At 40.2% G+C, this 27,284-nt stretch overlaps 3 protein-coding genes across 8 annotated transcripts in view; 2 read left to right on the top strand and 1 right to left on the bottom strand.

Annotated features, from left to right (window-relative positions):
* The window catches only part of IFT122 (intraflagellar transport 122), a 99,392-nt gene extending 86,954 nt beyond the window's left edge, over window positions 1-12,438 (bottom strand). For 2 of the 3 annotated variants that reach the window (XM_067463495.1, XM_067463494.1), the window contains exons 1-6: window positions 12,196-12,438; window positions 7,209-7,275; window positions 6,813-6,897; window positions 4,783-4,861; window positions 2,101-2,177; window positions 1,314-1,380 (exon numbers count right to left, since the gene is read on the bottom strand). In XM_067463495.1, coding sequence (XP_067319596.1) covers window positions 1,314-1,380; window positions 2,101-2,177; window positions 4,783-4,861; window positions 6,813-6,897; window positions 7,209-7,275; window positions 12,196-12,236 — 416 coding nt within the window. In that variant the 5' untranslated portion in view covers window positions 12,237-12,438. The remainder of the gene's footprint in view (window positions 1-1,313; window positions 1,381-2,100; window positions 2,178-4,782; window positions 4,862-6,812; window positions 6,898-7,208; window positions 7,276-12,195) is intronic. The other variant, XM_060766257.2, reaches the window with a different exon arrangement.
* The window catches only part of LOC132769363 (large ribosomal subunit protein eL32), a 262,210-nt gene that overhangs the window by 198,831 nt on the left and 36,095 nt on the right, over window positions 1-27,284 (top strand). The gene's annotated exons all lie outside the window — the stretch shown is intronic.
* Window positions 12,512-24,384, top strand: MBD4 (methyl-CpG binding domain 4, DNA glycosylase). Of its 4 annotated transcripts, none has more exons than XM_067463496.1 (8): window positions 12,512-12,647; window positions 15,641-15,880; window positions 17,520-18,286; window positions 19,654-19,713; window positions 21,290-21,424; window positions 22,178-22,327; window positions 23,041-23,144; window positions 23,956-24,384. In XM_067463496.1, the coding sequence occupies exons 2-8, from the start codon at window positions 15,663-15,665 to the stop codon at window positions 24,040-24,042; spliced, it is 1,521 nt and encodes a 506-aa protein (XP_067319597.1). In that variant the 5' UTR covers window positions 12,512-12,647; window positions 15,641-15,662; the 3' UTR covers window positions 24,043-24,384. The 4 variants fall into 4 exon arrangements, with proteins under 4 accessions (XP_067319597.1, XP_060622243.2, XP_067319598.1 ...); XM_060766260.2 differs by having other exon boundaries at window positions 12,512-12,661; XM_060766259.2 differs by having other exon boundaries at window positions 12,513-12,613.

Raw genomic sequence — 27,284 nt, 5'->3', positions numbered from 1 at the left:
GAATACCAAAAGCTCCAGAGAAAACGTTTGTCTCTTATATGGCTTTACTTTACTTACAAAGTGACAAAATATAAATCTGAAGTTATAGTTTCACCAAGAAAACCTTCAAATATGCTTCATGCTCCAATGCAGTGATTGGCAAAGTGCAGTCCATGCATTCCAGTAGCCCTTGGGACAATTACATGTGATGTTTGGAATAGTAATAAAAATCATCATCATCATCATCTTTATTTATATTCCGCTTTATCTCCCCAGAGGGACTCAGAGCAAATTACAGTACACATATAAGGCAAACATTCAATGCCTTTTACACATCGAACAACGACATATAATACACAGATAAGGTAAAGGCCTTCCCCTTTTCATTACTAGCATCTGGAGGCGATGCTCAACTCTGGCCATGGGGAGAAGCTCTTGTTCCATTTTCCATGCCAAGAAGCCTGCTTTTTGCCAGCATGTCTGCATGAGGCGCCCTTTTACCTTCTCTCCAAGGCGGTACCTATTGATCTACTCACATTGCATGCTTTCAAATTGCTAGGTAGGTAAAAGCTAGGGCTGACAGTTGGGAGCTCATCCTGACTTGTGGCTTTGTACTGCTAGCCCTCCCGTCAGCAGCTTTTCCTGCAGCTAGCAGCCTTAGCCACTCTACCACAGCCCTTGCTACTGCGGATCCCTAGAGGCCTTCCAAACTACCCAGACTCTGTCCTCCAAAATGCTTTTTTTGGAAAATGGATTTATTTATTTATTGTAATTATTAGCCCTCAAACTAGCCAAAACATTTTGAAATTGCCTGGAAATTCAGTGGTTTATTTCCCCTGACTTTTCCTAGAACTATAAGACCCTATTTTCCTATTTCCTAAAAACAGAAGAAAGAAAAATAATCCATCCAAATGACTACCAGAAGTGAATCTGCATCACTTCCAGGGAACCCCAAAGCTTGTACACAGATAAGAAAAGCGTCTCCCACTCCATGCACAGTTTTCCCCGCTTGTTTTAAAAGCAAAGAGTCATAGGATTCAAGAAATCAAACAACAGCATAAGGAGATCTCTACGCAGTGATTGCAAACATATATTTGATAAAGTGCAATAGATTAAATTTCGTTATGGCTCATGAGTTTACCTATGGAAAATATTATTTTGTTATCACTATATCACTCTGTACATATTACTGCAGCGTCAATATGTTTTATTTTGTTTCTGACTGTACTGTAAATTAACTGAAAATTGTTCAATCGAATACATGGAAAGCCAACTCATAAAAGATTTTTCATTCCAAGAAAAAAATATTAAATTTAAACAATACATCTGCTTACCTACAACAGGTGATTTTATTGCTAACTTTGTGCTTATTGACAGACTTCTGTTCCGGAGACCACAGACCTTCAAAACAAGATAGCAACGTAGTGAGATCAAAATAAATTTGTTGTAACTGTAAGAAACCTTCATAAGAAACTGAAAGTCAGGAGCAACAAAATGTCTGCTCAAGACACGTTTTCCTTTGCCTAGGGCATATTCTTCACACAACAACTATACATATTATGACTAATAATCAGCCAGCAGAAGGATCAAAGAAACCAAATGCATCTCAGTGTTAAAGATTTACAAATGGAAAGTCCAAGGTTCAATCACAAATTATCTGTTGTTAAAATGATTCCAGGGAGTACCACATGTAAATGACAAACTTTGCCTGAGTTCCTGAAAAACTGCCACCAATTAAGAATAATATTGTCAGGAGAACAAACAAACTAGGTAATTTACTACTTCTAATAAACTACAGTCCTGGGGTTATATCCAGTTGGGCCTTCCTGTCAACAAGACAGGTGCCACCAGCTGATCATTTCTGAGCAATTTCTGTCTCCCCTATAGGTTCTATACAATTCACACAAAACCTGTTCTGGAAGGAAATGGGGACATTCAAAGAGAGCTGCAGTGATGGAAAGAGAAGGAAAAAGTTCCATGGCAAGAGGAAAATTCAACTCACACAATGTTAAGAGTTCACGACTGAACAGTTTACACTTATGATATAGATACCTCTGCTGCATCCTTACTAAGGAAGCTTTAAGATTAGACTCTAAGAAGTTTACAATGAAGAAGACATACCAAAATCACTGGAAGAACAGGATGCCAGTTGGTGTGTAACAGGATTATAGGATACACATTGTATGGAATCATTGTGCCTGAAACAAATTAAACAATAACACTGAAAAAAATCTGTAAAGTAGTAAAATTAAGCAAAAACTTTAGAAATAATATAAATGAGAACCTTTCCTGAGTCACCAAACCATATCAGGAGATTTTTACAGAAATCAAACCCAAACTAATAAGTTTCAACAAACATTAATGTGTGAAATATTAAAAAGAAAAGGCATTTGAGCATGACAAAAAAATATAAAGGTATTTCTTGCATTTGTCTTCACAACAGTGGATCAATGAAATGCCCTGTGACAAATACAGGTTGACTATCCCTTGCCTGAAGCACTAAGTACCATACATGTTTAAGCTTTTGAATTTCAGTATTTGCATTTATATAAGAATGAAACATCTTGGAGATAGGACCCAGGTTTGAACATAAAATGTATTTGTTTCATGTACACACAGACTGAAGTTAATTTCATACACAATATTTTAACAGTTTTGAGAATGAAGTCTATATACACTTTTTTCATGTCAGGGACAACTTGAGAAACTGCACTGAACAACCAAAAAATAAAGGTGTTACTGTCTCAGCACCCACATGGAAAATTTTGCATTTCTGGATGCAAGATGCTCAACGTATGCACAGTAAGAATGATGCATCCTTATTCATACACCATATCTAAACACCATATAGGCTGTGTTGTTGTTCATTTGTTCAGTCGTCTCCGACTCTTCGTGACCTCATGGACCAGCCCACGCCAGAGCTCCCTGTCGGCCGTCACCACCCCCAGCTCCTTCAAGGTCAGTCCAGTCACTTCAAGGATGCTATCCATCCATCTTGCCCTTGGTTGGCCCCTCTTCCTTTTACCTTCCACTTTCCCCAGTATAATTGTCTTCTCTAGGCTTTGCTATCTCCTCATGATGTGGAGATGATATAGGCTGTAGTTTAAGCAATTTCACCTTTTCATCTTTACAATTGTCTATGCCAGGGAAAAGCCTCTTAATTCTAGGTCTTTTAGAAACTGTTTTTTTTTTTTAATTGATCTAAGTCTTTCTATCTGCTACTACTGATTTATACTATTTATTTATATTTGTAATTTTAAAAATTAACTAACAAAAGTACCTGTCTTCATATAAAACAAAACAGTCCTCGGTTTAATAAAATGAAATCTTGAAGCAAGGTTACATAACTGTTAGAACAGGATACATCACCCCTGCCCCCTCCGTTATTTCACTAGGGTGCATCTGCACTGTAGAATGAATGCCATGACTCAATGTTATGGAATCTTGCAAGTCTTAGTTCTATAAGGCACCAGCATTCTTTGGTAGAGAAAGCCAAAGGTCTTGCAAAACTACACCTCCCATAATTCCATAGCATTGAAACATGACAGTTTAAATAGTATCAAAATGGATGGAATCTACACTACAGTGTAGATGCTCCTCGTAGAGTCCAAAGATGTTAGTGCAGGTTTCAAACCAGGCAGGCCAAAGACCAACCACTCTTCAGCCAAAGGCAGAGGTCCTCAACCTGCTCTTGGAGTTGGAAAAGAGACAAGTTAACTGAGGATCCCTCTATTGTGGTTGGGGGAACAGCTGGTTTTGTGCCTTTTGCCTGCCTTATACAGATTCCCTTTGCTGCCCAACCTCGCTTGGCTATGGACAACTGAATCCAGGAATCCAAGTGACAAAGAGAACCTGGAGAAGGCAAGCAAAAGACAAGAAAAATCTGCCCCTCCACCCATAGCAGAGGGATCTTTGGTCCACTTGTCTCCTCAGAGAGGATGGAGAGGAGGAGGAGGAGACAAGTTTGGTGAGGATCCATTTGCCACAGCTGCAGGAGAAGCTGGTTTCATGCCTTTTGTCTGCTTTTTTCAGATCATCTTCACTGCTAACCTCACTTAAGGAACCAATATGGACAACAACGGGTGGGCAGTTGGGCATCAAAGAAGAGCCTGGGATGAGAAATCAGATGTCTCTCTAGCTGCAGCAGAGGATCCTTAGAAAGGGACAACCAGGGCACAGTCCACTTTCAGACTAACCATCTAATGGGATAGGAACGCCAGGTGAACAGCCAGTGGAACAGCTAGTACGGGTTGCTGCATTACCTGGCAATGTCCACATCGCGCAGAAGCAGGGAGTGACACAACAGCAGCAGTAATACTGAAGAAGATTTGGTGAATTCTTTATCCACCTCCATTGTCTACAGCCAGCCCACTTGTTTCGTTGAGTAGGTTGACTATAGAAAACCAGAGGCGAGTAATAAAGCAGCAAAGAGTCCTTCTTGGGACAGCCTGCCCTAAAATAAGCAATGACATCTTCTATTCTCCCAGTCAAGGCCATGATAGAACCAGTCCCCACCATAGCAAGAAGACGGGAGGCGGGGGAGAGAATTGGTGCTTATTTTAGGTTGTCCCCAGATTAATTCCGGCAAGACCTTAGTCTGTAGGCGGGAGAAACTGAAGAAGTGCCAAAGAGGCACTTCTGCTGTTTTTTGAACAGACATTACAAAAGGTCAGAAGCAGTGCCTTGTTGGACAGAAATACCACACTAACGAAGTTAACCCAGGATTTTGGGGAGCAGGTCTTCAACTTATACATAGTATATACAAGTAATCAAGACATGCAAAATCATGAAAGACTTACTTACGTGTATTTCAAAATTCCTTCTAATTTTGATGTCCAGATGATGACAGTTTTGTCCGCACCTCCTGATGCAAAACGCTTTCCTAGGAAATGTTGTGAAAGTCACTGAAAATTATGAAACATTTTTACTCCCGCTGTTAATCTAAAATACACTCAAAAGTAATGATGTGCATCAGTGCTAAGGGAAGATGGATGATGTCTGAAAAGCCTACTTCTCCAACACCTCGCTTTTTCAGGGCCACTGAACCTGAAGGCTCAGTGTTCCTCCCACTATCACCTATACCAGTGCAGATATGGTGCCACAGAGCAGCAAAAGCATTCTGGCCACAGTCAGCTTCTCTGTGACACTGAGAGAATTGAGAAGTTATCGTCTGGATCCATTTTTGGGGGGGCTTGTAGAAATGTACCAATGCCGACCCCTCCCCCCCCCAATTAATATTATAACAACATATGGTTAGTAGGTAGATAGGTAGGTAGATAGATAGATAATACTGTGTGTGTATATATATATATATATACATATATATAAACACACACACACATATACACACATACCAATTATTAAATACACCAGTTTATCACATATTTATATTCACAGAATCTTTGAAAAGCTCTGTTGCTCAGAAAGTTTAATCAGATAAATAGATTTTATAATCTATCAATCCAATTATTATTGTTGCTGTTTATGTTTATTTATATCCTGCTTTGTTTCTCCATAAAGAGACTCAATCTAAGCAGCCTGATGATTCATGTGGTGGTGATGAAATGTTTTTGCTACTATTTTATTAAAGTAATTTTATTACTATACATATACATATATATTATTCACCATTTATGGAGGAATTGGAGAGTAAAATAAATCAAGGAGTTAAAAGCTGCAGGCATGGCATACCTACTCCACATCTCTGCACCCAATACAGAGCAAAACTATTTCTTTGCGGGTAAGGCAATGACAGGAATAAAAGAAAAAAATATATTTCATATATCCCACTCACACGGTTGTAAAATGCAAGGACTCCACAGTAGTGTTTGCAGAATCTGGCTGATATTGGACTTTCTATGTTTCCAATTGTAATTATTGTGCTGTAACAATGTCAATGACAAACAGGATTTACTGATTTTTTTAAAATCAGTAAAACTTCACACATTCACCCATAGGTTTATTTATTTGATTGCACTATTTATATCCAAACTAATATAAAAAGGTCACCGAACGACATAAAATAAATTCAACTTAAGCAATTTTTTAAAAATGTAAACAATATAAAGGTTTTAAAAGGCTAAAGCATATTAAACCATTCATAAGTTTCAAAAAAAAAGATAGTTTACAATTGGTTGATATAGTTTAAAGGAATTGAAATTATGCTCTTGTGCAGAACTTGTGTGAAATCAATTAGATCATAAAAGTTTTATGTATTTCGCATTGTGTCGTACTGCTAACACAAACGACTTGAATGCATCAATACTGTTTTGATAGAAAAATATCAGTAATCAGTCAGTAAAGCAAGGATACGCAACTGTGCAAGGGATAAGGACAATTTGTTACAGGGCCAACCCCATGCACCAGAAATTCAGTAACATTTTTGGTCCAGCCAGAAGTGACATCTCATCACTTTTATCTTGGGTTTTTCTGCTGAAATTCAGCACTTTTTACATTCTTTGTGAGGGACAAGGAAACTCAAATTGCTACATTTTTGCATTTTTGTAGTAGTTTGGAGGTGAATTTAGCAGATTTTGTAGCAATTGGATCTCGGAGTCTCCAGAATGGCTAGAACAGAGGTAATGATGGTCACATGCTTTGTTTTTATTTTTAACTGTAACATCTTTCATCACATATTGTACAGCTTTTTGACGCACAAATCAGATTGATATAGTCAATTTTCCCATCAACAGGAAAGTTAAAAACATTTATGAATAATATATTGTGTTATGAGAACAAAAGATTTGAACTATTTTTGACACTGTTGTTTCTATGAACCACATGAGCCTGATCAAATACCACTAAGATGGAGAAATCTAGAAGATTCAAATTACCATCTTTAGCATAAGCTACACAGAATACTGTCTCCTTATGAGCTTTCAAGGGCTGGATTAATGTTCCATCAGAAGTGTCATATACCTGTAGAGATAAAATATGAAGAGAAGAATAAGACTTCAAATGCAAAAAATCAATGCCACTGGACTGAAAGTTAGCTTGTTTACTAGAACAAAGTTAAGCTGCACAAGAGTGCCATCTCTGTTCAAAGTCTTTCATAACCGAATTGTTTTTTAAGTAATCAAAATGAATCACAGTTCTGCAGTTTGCCACAATTTTTAAATGTACTTGATTTTTTTTATAAAAAAAACTTTTTAAAGATAAATTACATTACTAGGTGTATCAAATATCCAATTAAAATCAGGATATTTATTTATTTATTTAAAAAGACATACCAATAGTCTATTTCCTGAAGCAATAATCAGCTGGGTTCCATCAGGCTTAAACGCAAGGTCATAAATACTGAGAAAATAAAGAAAGTTGTTAAAAGGCAAATCAAATTCTCCGTTATTTACAATATTTTTCTATGTGTTCTATCCACGTAGCTGCTGAACAAAGGCCCTCATCCAGAAAATTTTAGAAAATTCCCAGAAATAATATTCATTTATCTTTATTACATATATGTTTCCACTAGACCGGCAGTTCTCAGAGTGAGCTCTGCGGAGCCCTTGGGACTCCGTGAAGCATACTGAGGGACTCTGGTGCTTTTGTCCTCCCCCTCCAATATTTTCCTCCTCTTTCCTGTTCCTTCCCCACCTCCCTTGCCCCCCCCCCCAAAAAAACTCTACCTCCCTCTCAATCCAGTTCCTTTACCCCTTGCCTTGCATTCTTCCAAAACCCTATTTCCTTCCCACTTCTGAGGGGCGCATTGATTATGCTTTTCCTGCATTACAGAAGGGGGCTGGACTGAATGGTCCCTGGGATTGCTCCCATTAATATTATTATTTTTACAAAGGCTGGCTGGCCATCTGTTAAGGGTGGACTTTGATTGTGCTTTTCCTGCCTGGCAGAAGGGGATGGGACTGGATGGTCCAGGGGGTTGCTCCTATTATTATTATTATTATTATTATTATTACAAAAGCTGAGTGGCCATCTGTTGGGGATGTTTTGACTGTGCTTTTCCTGCATTGTAGAAGGGGTTTGGCCTGGATGGCTCCTGGGGTCTTCCGCTGAAATACTGTTAAGTTTTGTTGGTTACCTGGCATAGGAGAACCCATTATCACAAAACTGTTCATTTTAAATATTGTATTGTTCTATCAATCTGTCCAGCCCAGGAATAGGGGGAAGGGACCTCATAATCTTCAGAACAGTGGATCAAGGTTTTTTTTTCCTACTGTAGACAAGGCACCTAAGATTTTTCCAGTCAACTTATGATGAACACCATTACATGGCAACATTCAAAAAGGATTTTATTTCGTTGGCCTATATTTTTCCTCCCTCCGAGGGACTCTGCAACATACTCTTCCTCAGTTCTCCCCACCAGGGTGATGGTGATAGATGTCTGGTTCAAGCAAGCATCACAGCAAAGTGGAATATAAGTCCCAACAATCACTTTAAACTGTGCCTGCAAACCAACCAGTAGCCACTGGTTGGTTTCCACTGGTTGGGGAAAGCATTTAATTTTGCTGTATAATGCACAATTACAACGAAGTTATTCTATTCTATTCAACAAGGACAGGCCCTGGTCAGCATTTTGAGCCCACTGAAGTTTCTGAATAATTTCAAAAGTAAATTTCAAGTATAGTGCATCAAATTGTTCAAACTGGATGCAATCAAGGCATGTGCCACCATATAAAACCAAGACATGTGTATAAAGCAAGGGTGGCCCTCTGGGTGTGGCCCTCCAGGTGATGATGTCCTATAATTTCCATCATTTCCCACTTCTGGATAGGCTGGCTAGGACTCATGGCAGTTCCAAGCTAATGATATCCAGGGCCTACAAAGTACCCACTACCAACTTCATCTAAGGAACAAATCTACAGAACTTATCGTAACTTGGGGACTGCATACATGTGTGTGTGTGTGTATTCTCCTGTGTTTTATCAATGTGTTTTATTAATGTTGTATTTATTTATATACTATATTTATATACCGTCCCTCTCAGCCTGGAGGCGACTCGGAGCAGTTGTACCCACTCCATATCTATGAGGAGAGGTGTGTGACTTATTATTATAATTATTATTATCACCGTCAGCATCAGCATCTCCACCAGCTAGAGGTCCCAGGATTTTAAAGAACTCACAGAAATGCACAGATAATAGCAGCATCTCAGGAATGACAGGAGGAATGGGATTAATAGTAGCCACTCTTGGCACATGCCAGGGTCAGTATCCCTTTGGTTTAAAAAGAAGGGAGATTCATCCAAAATCGGTCACGCTTCAGAAAACGTGGAATTTTTAAACTCACATCTGTCTCTCACCTTCACTTCCACACTGCACAAGCTTTCCTTTTCTGCTGGAGATGACTAAAATGAGAACTCTAATGAATCTCAAGCCAGGTAAGCCCCAAGTTGTTTTGCAAGTTGCTCTGACATGTGTTTGATACCAAGGTATATTGCTGACAGTTTCAACGCATGAACATGTTTTATCCTTGCTGCTACTGGATTCTGAGTGCTGTTAAATGTTTTCTTGTTATTAGAAACAGTATGTTAGCATTTTATCATAAATGTGTTTTAGTATAATATACCGTAATGTGGTTTTATGGTAGTGTTGTATATGCCTCTTCAGCATAGACTCATTGTTGTCACTGTATGCATTCAAGACAAATCTGACTAATGGTGGCTTGATCACAGAGTTCTCTTGGGGCCTTCCACACAGCCATATAACCCAGAATATCAAGACAGAAAAATCTCACAATATCTGCTTTGAACTGGATTATCGGAGTCCACACTGCCATATATTCCAGTTCAAAGCAGATAAAATGTGGGATTTTATTCAGCTGTGTGGAAGGGGCCTTGGTAAGATTTGTTCACCATGGGTTTGTCTTTGCCTCCCTCTGAGGCTGAGAGTGTGATTCCCCAGGGTGACCACTGGGTTTCCATGGTCGAGGGGGAATTGAGACCTTGACATCCTGAGACATATTCCAAACCATCTTATGCTTTTCACACTTTTAGTTTAATTTGTATGGGTTTGTTATGTGGTAAATGTGTGTGATGTGTTATGTTTATTTAAGTGTAATTTTCAGTTATTTTTCAGTTAGTTGTATAAGTTCATATTGAGATTGTTTTATCCATTGTTTTTGATGTGATTTGTCATTTGGCTGCTTTTGGCTTTTATTTTATTTTTTCCATTTTTTGTTACTCATTGAAAATTGCCCTGAGTCCCTTTGGGGAGATACGGAGGGTTACAAATAAAGTATTATTATTATGATTATGATTATTATTATCCAATACTTAAAACACTGCACCACAATTACTGTGTACTCGCCAACATTTTGCAGACAGAACCATTTGACCAAGCAGCAAAAGTGGTTCAAAAGAGCAGGAAAAGAGTAGCTCAAACATTCTCCACGAGGAAAAGACAAGCTAAGGGTGCATCTACACTGTAGAATTAATGCAGCTTGACCCCACTTGAACCATCCTGGCTCAATGCTATGGGATCCCGGGTGTTGTAATGTGGTAGCACTCTTGGGCAGGGAAGGCTCATGGCCTTAGAAAACATCACCTCCCATGATTCCTTGGTGCACTATGGCGGTTCAGTTCAAGTGGTGCCAAATTGCATTAATTCTATAGTGTAGATGCACCCTAGGAAAGGCTGCAGCAGACTGTTTGCCTGAGCTGCTTGGGAAGAGCAGGGTGCATCAACACCAGGCATGAGAAAACTTGGGCCCTCCAGAGGTTTGGGACTTCAGTTCCCACAATTCCTAACTTCAACTCCCACAATTTCTAACGCCCTATGGGCAAAAGTATGATAGCTGGGCCCCAGTGCTGGTAGTGCTACGCTGGTTGCACAACGCAGCTCTGAATTAGAGATAGGAACATGTGCGCGAGACAGAGCATCGACTGAGAGATGCAGCTGCGGCAGGATACCAGTGAAGTAATGTAACGCAGGTAGCACAGGATAACAGTGAAGTAATGTAAGAGTGACAAGATTTGATTCATTTTTTATCACTGCTCATGTTTCTCTCTTCCTTCCTTTCTATCCTTCCTTCCAATGCAACATTTTTGAACATGTTTGCCTAGGATCTCTGGATAGCCTACATCAGTATGCTTGCCTGTGTCCCCTCCTCCTTTCTACCGAACTACCTTGTCAAGTCTGTCATAGCTGTGTCTCTCACTGCGTGTGGTCTCTCGCGCACATGTTCCCTTCTCTAATTCTGAGCCACATTACGCAACCAGCGTAGCACTACCGGCACTGGGTCCCAGCTATCATACTTTTGCCAGCCAATGGCCTACATACAGCTGTTAGAAATTATGGGAGTTGCAGCTAGGAATTGTGGGAGCTGAAGTCCAAAACCCCTGGAGGGCCGAGGTTTGCCCATGCCTGATCTACACTGTTGAATTGCCACAGTTTGACACCCCTTTAGCTGCCATGGCTCAATGCTATGGAATCCTGGAATATGTAGTTTGGTTTTGTTTGCCGTGTCAAAACAACTTGAAAAACTGCAAGTCGCTTCTGGTGTGAGAGAATTGGCCGCCTGCAAGGACATTGCCAGGGGACGCCCAGATGTTTTTACCATCCTTATGGGAGGCTTCCCTCATGTCACTGCATGAGGAGCTGGAGCTGATAGAGGGAGCTCATCCGCGCTCTACCTGGGATATGTAGTTTGGTTTTGTTTGCCGTGTCAAAGCAACTTGAGAAAGTTCAAGTCGCTTCTGGTGTGAGAGAATTGGCTGCCTGCAAGGACATTGCCCAGGGGACGCCCAGATGTTTTTACCATCCTTGTGGGAGGCTTCTCTCATGTCACTGCATGAGGAGCTGGAGCTGATAGAGGGAGCTCATCCGCACTCTACCCGGATTCGAACCTGTCGGTCTTCAGTCCTGCTGGCACAGGGGTTTAACCCACTGCGCCACCGGGGGCTCCTTATGTAGTTTGGTGAGGCACCAGCACTCATTGGCAGAGAAGGCTCAAGACTTTGTAAAACTACAATTCCCTTAACTCCATAGTGAGCCATGGTGCTGTCATTCAGTTTGCAGTGATAGCTTGTCTCTTCTCAGGGTACGTCTACATTGAGAAAATAATGCAGTTGAGATACCATGGATCATGGGGGTAATGTTACAAAGTGCTTAGGTTTCCCTGACAGAGAGTGCTGGTGCCTCAACAAACTACATCTCCCAGGACTCCACAGCCTTGAGCCATAGCAGTTGAAAGAAGTGGAGTCAAAGTGCCTTAATCCCACAGTGTAGATGCACCTCCAGCTTCTCCCAGCCCGGTTGCTCTTACCACTGCTCGGCCTTATCCCTCCAGGTCAACGCAGCTCGCATCCTTTCCACAACAGCCACCAACGGACGCTGTCGCTTTTATTTATTCGGACTCCCCAGGCAACACGCATGCGCACTCTTGCCCACGTTAAACCGCCCTTCTTTGGGCAGAGATGCACGAGGACTTGCGCATGCGCATCTCCTTCCTCCCATCCCTCTTCTCTAAATTTCCACTTAAGCACCGCTGGATATACGAGTGAAGAAACAACACAAGTACGCATGCGCAAACAAAATCTGCCTCAGCGCACTCTTGCTTCTCGCGAGATCTCAGGTGACTCTCTGCCCCGCTTTCTTAATAGGCTACTACTCCCGTATCTGGTCTCAGGGGGGTGAAAATGCGCATGCGTATTGAGCAGATGAGTTCCCGCCTTAATAGAGAGGTGAGGCAAAATTCCTGTCGGAGAAACAATGCAGGTAGTTGCAGACAGGTATGGATTTCATCAACAAAGAGATGATAGACTCCTTCTTTCAGTGGCCCCCAAGTTTTCCATCCTCCAGGATTGGGGACTTCAACTCCCAGCAGCCCTCAGCTAGCTTGTCCAACGGCGAGGAATTCTGGGAGTTGGAGTCCAAAAAACAAAGTTTGAGAACTACTGCATGGATGGATTCCATCCTGAATGGCCTGCAACCTGCCCACTTCCGAGAATGAATAGTTTGGTCTGGTCCTTCTTATTTTATTTATTTATTTATTATTTATTTATTTACTGTGCTTATATACCGCAATTCTCAGCCCTGTTCACAAGTAGAACAGGAATTCAGTGCAAATGTGACATCATGATGCCAGAGAATAAATGCTTGTGTTCCATTAGCACATCACTTAAGACAGTGGTTCTCAACCTGTGGGTGCCCAGGTGTTTTGGCCTACAACTCCCAAAATAGAGATTTAAAAAAGGACATGCATTAAAATTCATAGGCTGTTGTAGGTTTTTTTCGGGCTATATGGCCATGTTGGGGACGAGGGACAGGGCCTTCTCTGTGATGGCCCCTCGGCTGTGGAACGCCCTTCCCATGGACATCAGATCAGCTCCTACGCTAATGGTGTTTCGAAGAAAACTAAAAACCTGGCTGTTTGAACAGGCATTCGGATAAACATTACAATGAATATGGTGAACATAGGAACGGAATCATAGACGACGAATTTGGATCACGATTCTAGTTACGAGATGTTAATGTGTTGTTATTGATGTGTTATTACTTTGTATATTATGCCCTTACTGGTTTTTAAATTGTATATTGTTATGATTGTCTTTTTGCTCATGTTGTGAACCGCGTTGAGTCGCCTTCGGGCTGAGAAACTGCGGTATACAAGCAAAGTAAATAAATACATAAATGTTCTAGAGGCATTCTCTCCTGACGTTTCGCCTGCATCTATGGCAAGCATCCTCAGAGGTAGTGAGGTCTGTTGGAACTAGGAAAAAGGGTTTATATATATGTGGAATGACCAGGGTGGGACAAAGGACTCTTGTCTGTTGGAGCTAGGTGTGAATGTTTCAACTGATCACCTTGATTAGCATTTGATGGCCTGGCTGTTGTTTGGTGTGGCTTGCTAGTGCCTGGGGCAATCTTTTGTTGAGAGGTGATTAGATGTCCAAGATTGTTTCCTCTCTGTTGTTTTGCTGTTATAATTTTAGAGTTTTTTAATGTTGTTGTTGTTGTTCATTTGTTCAGTCATCTCCAACTCTTCGTGACCTCATGGACCAGCCCATGCCAGAGCTCCCTGTCGGCCGTCGCCGCCCCCAGCTCCTTCAAAGTCAGTCCAGTCACTTCAAGGATGCCATCCATCCATCTTGCCCTTGGTCGGCCCCTCTTCCTTTTGCCTTCCACTTTCCCCAGCATAATTGTCTTCTCTAGGCTTTGCTGTCTCCTCATGATGTGGCCAAAGAACTTCAACTTGGTCTCTAGTATCCTTCCCTCCAGTGAGAAGTCGGGCTTTATTTCCTGGAGGATGGACTGGTTGGATCTTCTCGCAGTCCAAGGCACTCTCAGAACTTTCCTCCAACACCACAGCTCAAAAGCATCAATCTTCCTTCGCTCAGCCTTCCCTAAGGTCCAGTTCTCACATCCGTAGGTTACTACAGGGAATACCATGGCTTTGACTAGGTGGATCTTTGTTGCCAGTCTGATGTCTCTACTCTTTACTATTTTATCGAGATTGGACATTGCTCTCCTCCCAAGAAGTAAGCGCCTTCTGATTTCCTGGCCACAGTCTGCATCTGCAGTAATCTTTGCGCCTAGAAATACAAAGTCTGTCACGGCCTCCACATTTTCTCCCTCTATTTTCCAGTTGTCAATCATTATTGTTGCCATGATCTTGGTTTTTTTATGTTTAGCTGCAACCCAGCTTTTTAATACTGGTAGCCAGATTTTGTTCATTTTCATGGTTTCCTCCTTTCTGTTGAAATTGTCCACATGATTGTGGATTTCAATGGCTTCTCTGTGTAGTCTGACATGGTGGTTGTTAGAGTGGTCCAGCATATTATTTGAGAACACAGAAATGCTGGACCACTCTAACAACCACCATGTCAGACTACACTGAGAAGCCATTGAAATCCACAAGCATGTGGAGGATCATTCAGAGCTTTGGGGCAGCCGATGAAATGGTCCTCTGGGTTGTGGTTACCAGTCGCCCCTCAGAGGACCAAGGTGTGGGAGAGGTGATTGTATGGGAGAAGGTGATCCTTTAGGTAACCCGAACCCAAACCAATAATTCAAGGGAAAATCCACAGAAATGGGCTGCACATGTTACGAGAGCATATATTTCTGGAGTATATGGCTCCTGGAGATTTATGGTTGTGGAAGTGGAAGTGCTGGATCCGTTTGCATTAAGAGAATACTAACTGTCTTCAAGGACTGATTAGGCCAAAGGTCTGCTCAGCTCATCACTTTGAGTGCTTTGATAGCAGAAGTTTTTATTGTACAGTAGCCCTGCCTCGGTTGTGGAATTTTACAAGGAACATCCAGATGGTTGCTTCCATCTGTAAGCATTCCAGGTGATCTTACCACATAAAAATGTCAGAAAGAGGAAAAAGAGAGAATGACTGAAAATATATTTTGATGGATGTTGTTGAGAGCCATGTGTCTGGAAGTGTCCTGTGACAAGGTGACCATATAGATTTTGATATCATAAATGGGAGACTTTGTCTGATTTAATCTGATTTTAGTGCCGGTCAGCTTCAGTATCAGTGAGACGTTTTCCTCTTATATCAGATTGAGTGAAAAACATTTATATGGAATAGGGTTTATTTTGTTTGTTTGTTTTTAAATTATGAGGCAAAAAGAAGTTATGATGCAGTTGTGCCAGGTGTAAAAAAAGGAACATTTCAGTGATCAACAAGGTAGAGCAGCTTTTGTACTAGGAAAAGCTTTAAAGACAGGGCAAATTTTGATAGTATTGCATTCATCTGCAGCGATATAAGTGATGAACATGTGATGGAAGATATAAACAAAGAGAAGGGAGAAGCTACAGCACAAGAGGACGTTGAAACCAAGAAAGAAGAGACTGAGATTATCCAGTGCAAAGAAGATGAACCAGCTGAATCTTTATCAACTCATCTGTGCCATAAAGGTGTTCCAGAAGGATGGGAAAGGATAATCAAGCAAAGACAGACTGGAAAAACGGCAGGAAAATATGACATATATTTTGTCAGGTAATGTTAAGTATAAGTCTTGGGAATCTACTGATGTAGCCCATGTGGCATTTCGGTTCAGAGCAGAGAAAAGAAAGTGTTACAAAGAATATACATAGTATGTAAATACACCTCAGTTAACAAAGCAAATTTTTTAAATCATGTCAGAAGCAACTTGAGAACATACTGCAAGTCGCTTCTGATATGAGAGAATTGGCCATGTACAGAGATGTTGCCCAGGGGATGCCCAGATGTGTTACCATTCTGCTGGGAGGCTTCTCTCATGTCCCCGCAAGCTAGAGCTGACAAGACAGGAGCTCACCCCGTCTTGTGGATTTTAACTGGCAACCTTCAGGTCAGCAACTCAGCAAGCACAAGGGTTTAACCCATTGTGTCACCACAGCTCTATAATAAAGCAGGTTTTTTTTCATGTCAGGAGCGACTCAAGAAACTACTGAGTGGAATGGCCCTCAGTATTGCTCTGGTTTTGTTTTGTGCTGCTTGACAGGGCCTTCCACACAGCCATATATCCAAGAATATCAAGGCAGAAAATCCCACCATATCTGCTTTGAACTGAGTTATCTGAGTCTACACTCAGATAATGTGGGATTTTCTGCCTTGATATTCTGGAATATAGGGCTGTGTGGAAGGGCCCATGGTGGCCCTAAGGAAAGTCCTATCACAGGGCATTCTTGACAAGTCAGCTATCTAATTTATTTAAAATACTGTATTTTGTCAATTCTAAGACACACTTTCCCCCATATAAAAATCTCTAAAAATTGGGTGCTTTTTGTATATACAAATAAAGTTTTTATTATTTTGGTGGTACTGAAATTAGTGTGTGCCTCACAATTGATGACATCATAGAATGGATGAAATAACGGTATGTGTATCACCACATTTTTAATTATATATTGGCACCACAGTTAAACTGTAAATATATTTATGAAGATTTTCAGTATGCTAGCTTCAGTTTTGTTCACTATTTTTCAAAAACATGTTTTTGTTTGGAAGATAGATAGATAATATACAAATGGATTAGTGCACTAACAGACTACCATATACATTCAAGTGTAAGCCGAGTTTTTCAGCCCTTTTTTTAGGCTGAAAAAGCCCCCCTCAGCTTATACGCGAGCCAAAGTTATTTATTATTTTACTCTGTTATTATTATTATTATTATTATTATTATTACTCTATTAGTATTAGTAGTAGTAGTATTACATTTATTTTACTTTATTATTATTTTATTACATTTATTATTTTACCCTATTATTACTCTTATCACATTACCATTATTTTATTTTATTATTATTACATTTATTATTTTGCCCTCTTTATTATTATTGGAAGGATACGTAAACACATTTGTGTTGAAGAAGGTTAGAATAATGCTTTAATCAGAGTTGGGCACGCTTATTTTAAATTACAGTTTTATGTAAATATTCAAAAACATTTAACTTACTGATGCCTCAATTAATATAATTTTATTGGTATCTATTTTTATTTCGAAATAGACCAGTAGCTGCTGCATTTCCCACCCTCGGCTTATACTCGAGTCAATAAATTTTCCCAGTTTTTTGCAATTGAAATTAGATGCCTCATATTATATTTGGGTCGGCTTATACTTGAGTATATACATAACTTATTTTCTCTGTTTTAGTCCACAGGGAAAGAAGCTAAGATCCAAACGTGCTCTACTAGATTACTTTAAAAAGAATGGTGAAACTGGTCTTAAATTAGAGGATTTTGATTTTACTGCCTCTGTTCAGAAGAATAAACAAAGATACAAAGAATCCAGCATCAACCCAGGGAGATTAAAAGCAGAGAGGTGTGTCACTCGGAGCCAGATTCTGGATATTGGACTACAAAGCAGTGAAGGAGAGGAAGAACTGCAAAATGAAATAGTGGCATTTCAAACCAATGCTGAAGATTTAGGAAATATTTCCATCTCTTTACAGACTGAGTCTACTGCAGATGACATCTCAAAGGACCATTGTTTCAAATCCAAAGAAAAGGTTCAAATAAAGAAAGCTAGAAACAGTTCGGAAAATAGGAATTTGGAAGACAGCCCAAACAAAAGACAGAGAGCACCATCACATAAAAAACATGGGGTTGGAAACATTACAAAAACAAGACGAAAGAAGGAAGCATATGTCCTGTGCATGAAGGATGAAATGCCTCTTTCCCAACCAGAACTGGAGCCACATGTTCAACCGGTTGCAAGTCTCTTGGAACACAAGTCAAGCACAGACTGTTTCAACTGCGATATGGGTCCCAGTGGGACAGTCACTGTAGCCCCTAATGAAAACCTTTCAGGGCTGGAAATGCACAGAAACCTGATGCTGCCAGGAAACCAAGATGTAAAGATTGCTCTCAGCATGGAAGTTTCACAGACTTGTGATGAGAGGTGTTTTACTTCAATAAAAGGTATACATGACACAGTGAAGTTCTCTTTTCAGTGATAGTAACGATGCTTACAGACTAATGGAACAGAGCGGTGGTGTTGCCCTTCTCTTTGTCCTCTAGCACTACAGATACACCAGCATTAAGTGAATTTTTTCTTCTTCTAAAAGGAAAGAGATACTATCTTTATTATTCTCTCTTATTCCCCTGGAGGAGAACATTTTCCAAAGAGATTCAAGAAGAGAGGTTTCAGGTAGAAAAGGAAATTAGTGAGATTGCCTTTCCACTATTTTCCTTCAGCACAGAGTCTTCACTGAATCTGAGTGTGAACCTGGTTCTAGTCTTACTATGTGATGCTGCTACAGTCTTTATGGGTATATTTGCCCCCCCCCCTATATATACATACATATACATACATACATACATATACGTATTTGTGTGTGTGTGTGTGATTATTTATTTATTTATTTGCTGGTCTGGCTTACCTATCTGAACGTATCTCTCCTAATGAACCATCTAGGACTTTAAGATCGTCTGGGGAGGCCCTGCTCTCGATCCCGCCTTCCTCACAGATGCGTTTGGCGGGGACAAGAGGCAGGGCCTTCTCAGTGGTGGCCCCTCGGCTATGGAACGCCTTCCCCAGGAATGTAAGATCAGCTCCCTTCCTTTGAACATTCTGCTAGATGGTTAAGACCTGGCTTTTTGAGCAGGCTTTTACTACTGGAGCATAATTAGACGAAAATGAGTTATGGAATGTCTGATGATGCAATTGGATCACGATTTCAGTAAGGAGACATTGAGGATTTGTTTTAATATATATTATTGTTTTTTATATATTTTTAACGTTGAACTGTTTTTATTATTGTTTTTAACTGTACCCTGTTATTTATTATGGCATCGAATCGCTGCCAACTGAACCGCCTTGAGTCACCTCTGGCTGAGAAAGGCGGTATACAAAAGCAGTAAATACATAAATAAATAAATTACAAAATCAATGGTGTTGTTGAAGTCTTTCATGGCCGGAATCACTGGTTTGCTGTGAGTTCTCAGGGCTTCTATGGCCATGTTTCAGAAGGATTCACTCTTGACGTTTCGTTCACATCTATAGCAGGTATCCTCAGATGTTGTGAGGTCTGTTGGAAACTAGGCAAGAGAGTTTATTCCACAGATACATAAACCTCACTTGCCTAGTTTCCAACAGACCCCTCAACCTCTGAGGATGCTTTCTATAGATGTAGGAGAAATATCAAGAGAGAATGCTTCTGGAACATGGCCATACATCCCCGAAAACTCACAGCAACCAGAATCAATGGTACTTGTAAAAGAGTAAGCAATGTTGTTGATCACATTCACAATCAATCATATTGTTTCTCATCCTTTTTGACATTCAGAGAACCATATTCGAAGAAGGAAAACCAGTCCATATTTTTCCAGTAAACTCATCAAAGAAGGTAAAGTCTATGCTTTATGGGGGGTTTATAAAATTTACTAAAAGGGTCTGCAACCAACTGTTCTTATGTGGAAGTAAATCACATTGATTGTGTATTTGTATGGCAAAAGGTAAGCAGATTGACTTTGGAACACAACTTCCCTGAATGCAGTGGGACTTTGTTCCAAATTAAATCATAGAACAGCAGATTGCACTTTCAAAGACCAATTTGTTCATTTGTTCAATGATCATTTCAAACTTGTCCAATTATTAGAATCAACTGACTGCTATAAATAACATCCCATAGTCCAATGTGTGTTACGAGGGAGAGAAATATATGAGTATTGGACAAGTTTTGTAATCAGGATTTTGGAAGCTGAGATATTCACAACAGTTGGCCCTCTACATTTGCAGGATTTCCCCCCCCCCCCCATTTTTAATTCAATTTTTTAACAGAAAAAAACACGAAGTAAGAAAACAACAATACTTTAACATACAAATAAACATACCTGAACAACAACTACATAATTTCTCTTACCAACATATTTCTACTCTAATTGCCTTAGTAAATGTGCCCGATATTATGCAAAATGACACTGATCTGATAAAAGTGTAATGGGGAACCATAATTTCCTAAGACATGAAATCCAATTTTAAAATCGTCCTTGCTTAAACTAATCACAGTTCACTACTACTGAAAAGCTGGGGTTTAACATGAAAACCTGTGACTACAAATATTTTGGGATTTCCTCGCATAATCATAACTTAATCCTAATTTTAAACTGATTTAAGGCCGTGGAATATGACCTGGATTATGTGATTTATTTATTTATTTATCGTGTCAGGTGCAAACCAATGTATTTGAGAAAACAAAGTTTAAAAACTTGGTATTCTATTAAATCTCCTTTGACCAGTATCTGGCCACTTGGAGTGCCTCTGGTGTTGCTATAAGAAGGTTCTCCATTGTGCATGTGGCAGGGCTCAGGCTGCATTGTAATAGGTGGTCTGTGGGTTGCTCTTCTCCACACTCGCCATGGCGATTATGTGATTTTAATTGTTGTCTTAATGTTATGTTTTAATTTGTTGGTTTCAATATTTTTATTTATACATTGATGTATGTGTACATGCGGCATTGAATTGTTGCCTTTGTGAGGCCGCCTTGAGTTTTTTCAGGGTTGAGAAAGTATGGTAAATAAATAAATAATCCTTCACTATTGCTTGTGCTGCCTAGGGCAGATGGGAGTTGTAGTTGAGTAAAATCTAGATGGCCACATTTGCATCCCTTCATTTACAATGAAAAGAAAAACCAGGGTCAGCCCATTGTTTTGCATGTTGATTTGTACTCACTAAGGGATAAGCAAAACCACTATCCTTGGTAAAGCTCAGGCAGGAAAAAGGAAAGTTAATGACATTTGCAAATATATCTGTTATTATATATTGCTGATCATTTTATAAAAACGATTGAAACAGCTCCATCAGTCAGAAATTGCTTACTATACCAGTTCCAAACTATAAACACAGGTGGGTTGAAATACTGTGTTTTGTAAAGAAAACCTAAGCAACTGATTATGACATTTTGATTATGTATGTTTGTACAGCTCCAAGCCCACCTAGAAGGAAGGCCTTTAGGAAATGGACTCCCCCTCGATCACCTTTTAATTTGGTCCAAGAAACACTCTTTCACGATCCATGGAAGCTTCTAATTGCAACTATATTTCTGAACAAGACTTCAGGTAAATACGGATAAAAGCTTAGGACCTCCCACTTCATCCCACACAACAGGATGAATCTGTTTCATTCACGCTGTTTGGCCATGAATCAAAAGTGCCCTTCCACACAGCCATATAACCCAGAATAAGAGGCAGATAATCCATAATATCTGCTTTGAACTGGGTTATTTGATGGCCCTTCCACACAGCCATATAACCCAGAGTATCAGGGTAGAAAACCCCACAGTATCTGCTTTGAATGGGGTTATCTGAGTCCATACTGCCATATATTCCAGTTTCAAAGCACAAAATGGGATTTTATTCAGCTGTGTGGAAGGGGCCTGAGTCCACACTGCCATAGTTCAGTGTGGATTTTATACAGCTGTGTGGAAGGGGCCAGATAATTATGTTAGACATTACGTTGCTGGGTGCAACCCCCGTTAGTCTTAATAACACAGTGTTAAAATGATGATGGAGATTGTGGTCCAACAGAATCCAGAGGACTGTACATTTCCTTCCCTTGAATTGCCGAATGGAGTCAGACCTGTATAAATGGGCCTGTCCAAATAATTATTTCATGAATCATTCTCATTTGTTACAATATATTCTCGATATAAGTATCTGCCTTGCTTTCCTGTAAGAGACTGAAAGACATGATTAGTAGCATAATTCACCTCGAGTGGCTCCTGTGTAGGAAACTGCTTTGCAGAAGCTGTTAACCTTCTGAAAAGATGTTCATGCTTGCCTTACTATTTACAGCTTCTTATTTCTCACTAGGAAAGATGGCTATCCCTGTGCTATGGGAATTTTTCAGAAAATATCCTTCACCCTCAGTAGCAAGAACTGCAGACTGGAAGGAAATGTCAGAGCTCCTTAAACCACTTGGCCTGTATGAACTCAGAGCAAAGACCATCATCCGGTTTTCAGGTAACTTTGTAGGAGACACACTGGAACTTGGAAGAGACCCCAAGGGCCACCCAACCCACTCCCCATGCACAGTAAAAGCACTCCCCACAGATGATCAATCCAGCCTTTACTGGGGGAAAAACTCCAAAGAAGGAGACTCCATTACACTCCGCGGCAGCGTAGTCCACTTCAAACAGCTCTTACTATCTTACTGTTCTCTATTAAAACGTTGAAAGTAGGTCAGACTTCATCCAATTTTTTTCCTACAGCTGAATCTCAAATTAAAATGTTTTGTTCTTTGACTTCAGAGTAAGAAAACATCAGTGTTTGTGGTGGATATTGTGTAGGGAGAGCAGCATACCCTCTCAATACAAATGGCATCACTTTCAAGTCTGAAGTTACTGTTATCACTGCCAGAGATATAGCTCTGAATAAAATTGTTGATGGATGGGAAGTGAATCAGGTGATCCCTAGCAACCAATTGGTCTCTAAAAATTCAGCAGGTTTAGGAAGTATGTATGAACAGGTCTGCGTATGCAACCCTACATTAATGTGGTTAGAAATCACACTGGCCAGCATAATAGAGTTCTCTGTAGTAGCAGCATATCATTTCTTTGCTTTTTCCATTTTAGGTAAATATGTGTCGTTCTCTTTTCATAGTTCTCGCAAGTGTAGAAGCACTAGAATTTAATGGAATCCACCAGATCTTTTGATACTCACTTTTTGTTCCTTAGATGAATTTTTAGTGAAGCGATGGAAGTATCCTATTGAGTTGCATGGGATTGGAAAATACGGAAATGACTCTTACAGGATCTTCTGTGTCAACGAATGGAAGGAGGTAATAGAAATGATACAGTGTGCTTACATCCATATAAGACAATGGAACGTGTGGTCCTGAACCAAGAACAGGCAAGGGCCTACTGCTGTTAGGAATTGTGGGAGTTGAAGTCCAAAACACCTTGAGGGCCAAAGTTTGCCTCTGCGTAACCTAGAAGGTGCAAGACCTGCAGTAATAGTAGTACTGTGCATGAATTGCAACTATTGGATCTGGTGTTTTGCCTGAGTAGTCTCAAAAGGGATAAGGGCAGGCTATGAATTCTTCCTACAGTGCTGCTAGTTGGGCCAGTTTAGGCCTTACAAAAGCAGCAGCAATTAATTCTGGGGAAGCACTTTTAGGCAACACAGAGGGATCGGGACTATTCAAAGCCTTCTGCTCTTCAATAGGTCTTACTTCGTGCTGACAAAGATTATTTTGGAATATGTTTGTGTATGTAAATATATATCTTCCAAGAGCTGAGGTGCAGTTTTAGCTCTGTTTTAGTGTGATTTAGAATATGATGTTTTCATGACTGTCTGTAATATTGATGTTGGAAACCGGCCTGAGTCCCTCGAACTCTGCTAAATAAATAAATAAGTTAGCTCTGGGTTTGCTCATCCACTTTCAGGGAATAAAATAGCTAGGCAATAAAGAAAGCTCATTTAAAGAAATCTTAGGGTCGCCATAGGTCCAAAATTATTTGAAGGCACACAACTTAAAAAGTTCAGTAATATGTTAAAATCTGGTTTCTATTGTATATGTAATGGCTGCAAGCATGGTCCACATTTTGTGTTTCTAAATTAAAATTATTGTAACTTTGACTCTCTTTCAGGTACAACCACAGGACCATAAATTGAATATATACCATGCCTGGCTTCAGGAAAACTATGAGAAACTGAATCTTCATAACTCTACATAGACACATGTTTTACCCTTTGAAAATACATCTTGCTATTTCTACCACTCATCTCAGTTATGATAAATATGACTGTTATTTTATAATTATCTGGGGACTATATTAAATTCTAGAGGTGGTCTGCATAGATAACATCATTCAGATATTGTAATTAATGTAGACTAACATAATAGAAATGACAGCCTGTTCAAATCATTCAGTCATTTTAACAGTGTAAATTGTGGAACATGTTCAAATGCAACATAACTGCAGAATATTCTTCCAATAGCCACTGCAGTGGATGGAGTTTAATAATGTATTCACTTTGAGTTATGATGTTAGAAATACAGTTCCAAGAGATACTCACTGGACTCTTTCTTTTGCCAATTTGAGGGTCACTGATGCAGTCGCTCAGCCAAAATTTGAAGGAAAGACATATAAACTACTAGAAAAAAGGTTGAATGTGGAACTTAGAAAGTTTTCTTTCAGGAGCTGCATTCTTAAAATCCCTCAATCATGAAAACCAGTGGCTGTGGTGGACGGCTTCTATGAGTTGTAGCTCAACAATAGCTTTTCCAAGTTCTATACAGATCAATTGTATTATAGCATTAAAGGTTACAGTGAATGCGAGACACCATTACTTAAAAAAATCAGTTGTTTACTCAGTCCTTGCTTCTTTCTGTTATTTCAAAATGAGAGTGTTAGAAAAGTAAGAGTGTGAGTGCACGAAATTTCAATAGTGACTTCCATATCATCTGGAAAATTTCCTCTGTATCATGTTAACTTGTCTTTCACAGATGCAAATGATTTGCTCAATTTTGTAAATAAATGTTTATTACATTTATATCTTACTTCCTCCCCCCCCCCCCTTTGAAACTTTTTTAGTAAATGGGAATGATTCTCAAAGGTTTGTAAACATAATGACAAAAAGCAAGATTTTTTTTAAAACCACTATTATTATATTTGATGTTTTATCAGAAATGTTGGATTTGCACTTGATTATATATATATAGTTGTATTTAAGCTAGTCCAATTGGTTCCAGTACAAATTCTCTCTGTAGTGTTCCTGTTAAAAATAGATTCCTGTCTAGAGTTGTATATATTATTTTTTAAATAAAAATAAAAAATACAGTATCTTTATCTCGCCCTTTCATCCTGTGAGATCTCAGAATGGCAAACAGATAAAATAATATGAACAATGCAGACAAAGGTCTGGAAACCATGCCGTATGTTACACAGTTTGGGAAGCCTAAATAAGGTTAAAAAGGGACATGTTAGCCACTGTCATGCCTCCATAAGAACTCTCATTGTTTATCCCTATTTCAGCCCTTTTTTAGTTAGAGGTAATTAGCATTTTGTGTACAGTTTTGTTGGGGGTCAGTCTAGATAACCTCTTCCCTTTGAAGCTTCCATCACCCTTCCCCTTTAAGAATCCCCTCAGGGGCAGAACCTCAGGCAAGGCACTTCTGGTTCTTGGAGGAGTCAGCCTTTTTGGTGACTGGAAGGTGAAGAGAGAGGAAGGCTGACAAGTCTACAAAATAGCATATCCAGTCGGAGCTGTATTCAAGTCCAGTCAGAGTTAAATAGTGAGACCATCTTAGAGACAGTTGAACACCATATTAGAAAGAGATAAGAAAAAATTAAAGATCCAAGAGCCTCAGTTCACCTGAAGGTGCAGGTTCTTACCTACAAAGCACTGAACGGTTTGGGACTCGCCTACCTGTGTGACCGCATTTCTGTGTACGAACCCACACAATCTCTTTGATCATCTGGAGAGGCCCTGCTCACGCTCCCACCTCCTTTGCAGGCACGATTGATGGGGACGAGGGAGAGGGCCTTCTTGGTGGTGACTCCTCGATTCTGGAACTCACTTCCCAGGGACATCAGACATGCTGCAACGTTGGCAGTCTTTAGGAGGAGCCTGAAAATGTGGATGTTCCAGTGTGCCTTCCCAGAATAAGAACTCTCAGCAATATGCCCTCATAATGCACTTTAATGTTGACTTAGGATGGATTGCGTTCCCTCATTTCTCTCTGAAAATCCTATCCCAGTAATTTTTTACCTTGTTCACGTCAGCATATTTTCAATTTTAATCTATTATATGCGTCCCAGCCATTTTTAAAATTGTTTATATGTCACCATTGATTGTTTTTGTCTATGTGATTTATGATTTGTATTTTATTGATTGTTTATTGAGGTTGTGTTTATTGATGTTTTGCTTGATGTACTTTGGGCTTGGCCTCATGTAAGCTGCATCGAGTCCCTTGGGGAGATGGTAGCGAAGTACAAATAAAGTTTATTATTATTATTATTTATTTATTTATTATTTATTTATTTTTTGCATTTATTGACCGCCCCTCTCAGCCCGAGGGCGACTCGGGGCGGTGAACAATAACAAAAAAGACAGTGTACAATAAATCAAGACAATACAAACCAGACACTACACACATAACATATACTTATACTAAAAATCCGCTTCGTCAAGTCCTGGGGTCATAGCCAAAAATCGTAGTCCTAGTCCGTTCCAGTGTCGTTCAGGATACATTCAGTTGAAGGCCTGCTCGAAGAGCCAGGTCTTCAGGCCCCTACGAAAGGCCATCAAGGAGGGCGCCTGTCTAACTTCAACAGGGAGGGTGTTCCACAGCCGGGGGGCCACCACCGAGAAGGCCCGCTCTCTCGTCCCCGCCAGACGTGCCTGTGAGGCCGGCGGGACCGAGAGAAGGGCCCCCCCGGATGATCTCAAGGCCCTCGTGGGCTCATAGGCCGAGATGCGGTCTGCAAGGTATTTTGGGCCGGAACCGTTTAGGGCTTTGTAGGATAACACCAGCACCTTAAATTGGGCCCGGTAGCGAATCGGCAGCCAGTGGAGCTGGGACAGCAGGGGCGTTGTATGCTCTCTGCGTCCTGCTCCCGTTAACAACATGGCTGCCGCGCGTTGGACTAGCTGAAGCTTCCGGGCCGTCTTCAAGGGCAGCCCCACGTAGAGAGCGTTGCAGTAGTCGAGGCGGGATGTGACCAAAGCGTGTACCACCGTGGCCAAATTATTATTATTATTATTATTATTATTATTGCTCCTGGGCTGCAAGAATCAGGCCTTCTGTCTCCTTCAGGGTTCCATTCGTGAGCCATAACCAGGTCTTCTTATCAACTTTTCCTTCAGTTTTGTCAGTGCTTTGTTGTTGTTCTTGTTACTATTGTTGTTGTTATGTAGTTTGGTTATTTTTATTGTGTCATCCGCAACCAGAACATTGTATTACATTTCTAAC

The sequence above is a fragment of the Anolis sagrei genome, chromosome 2, assembly GCF_037176765.1.
Source record: "Anolis sagrei isolate rAnoSag1 chromosome 2, rAnoSag1.mat, whole genome shotgun sequence".
Classification (NCBI taxonomy): domain Eukaryota; kingdom Metazoa; phylum Chordata; class Lepidosauria; order Squamata; family Dactyloidae; genus Anolis; species Anolis sagrei.
Note: the sequence above shows the minus strand (reverse complement) of the source record. Positions and strands in the feature narration are given on the sequence as shown.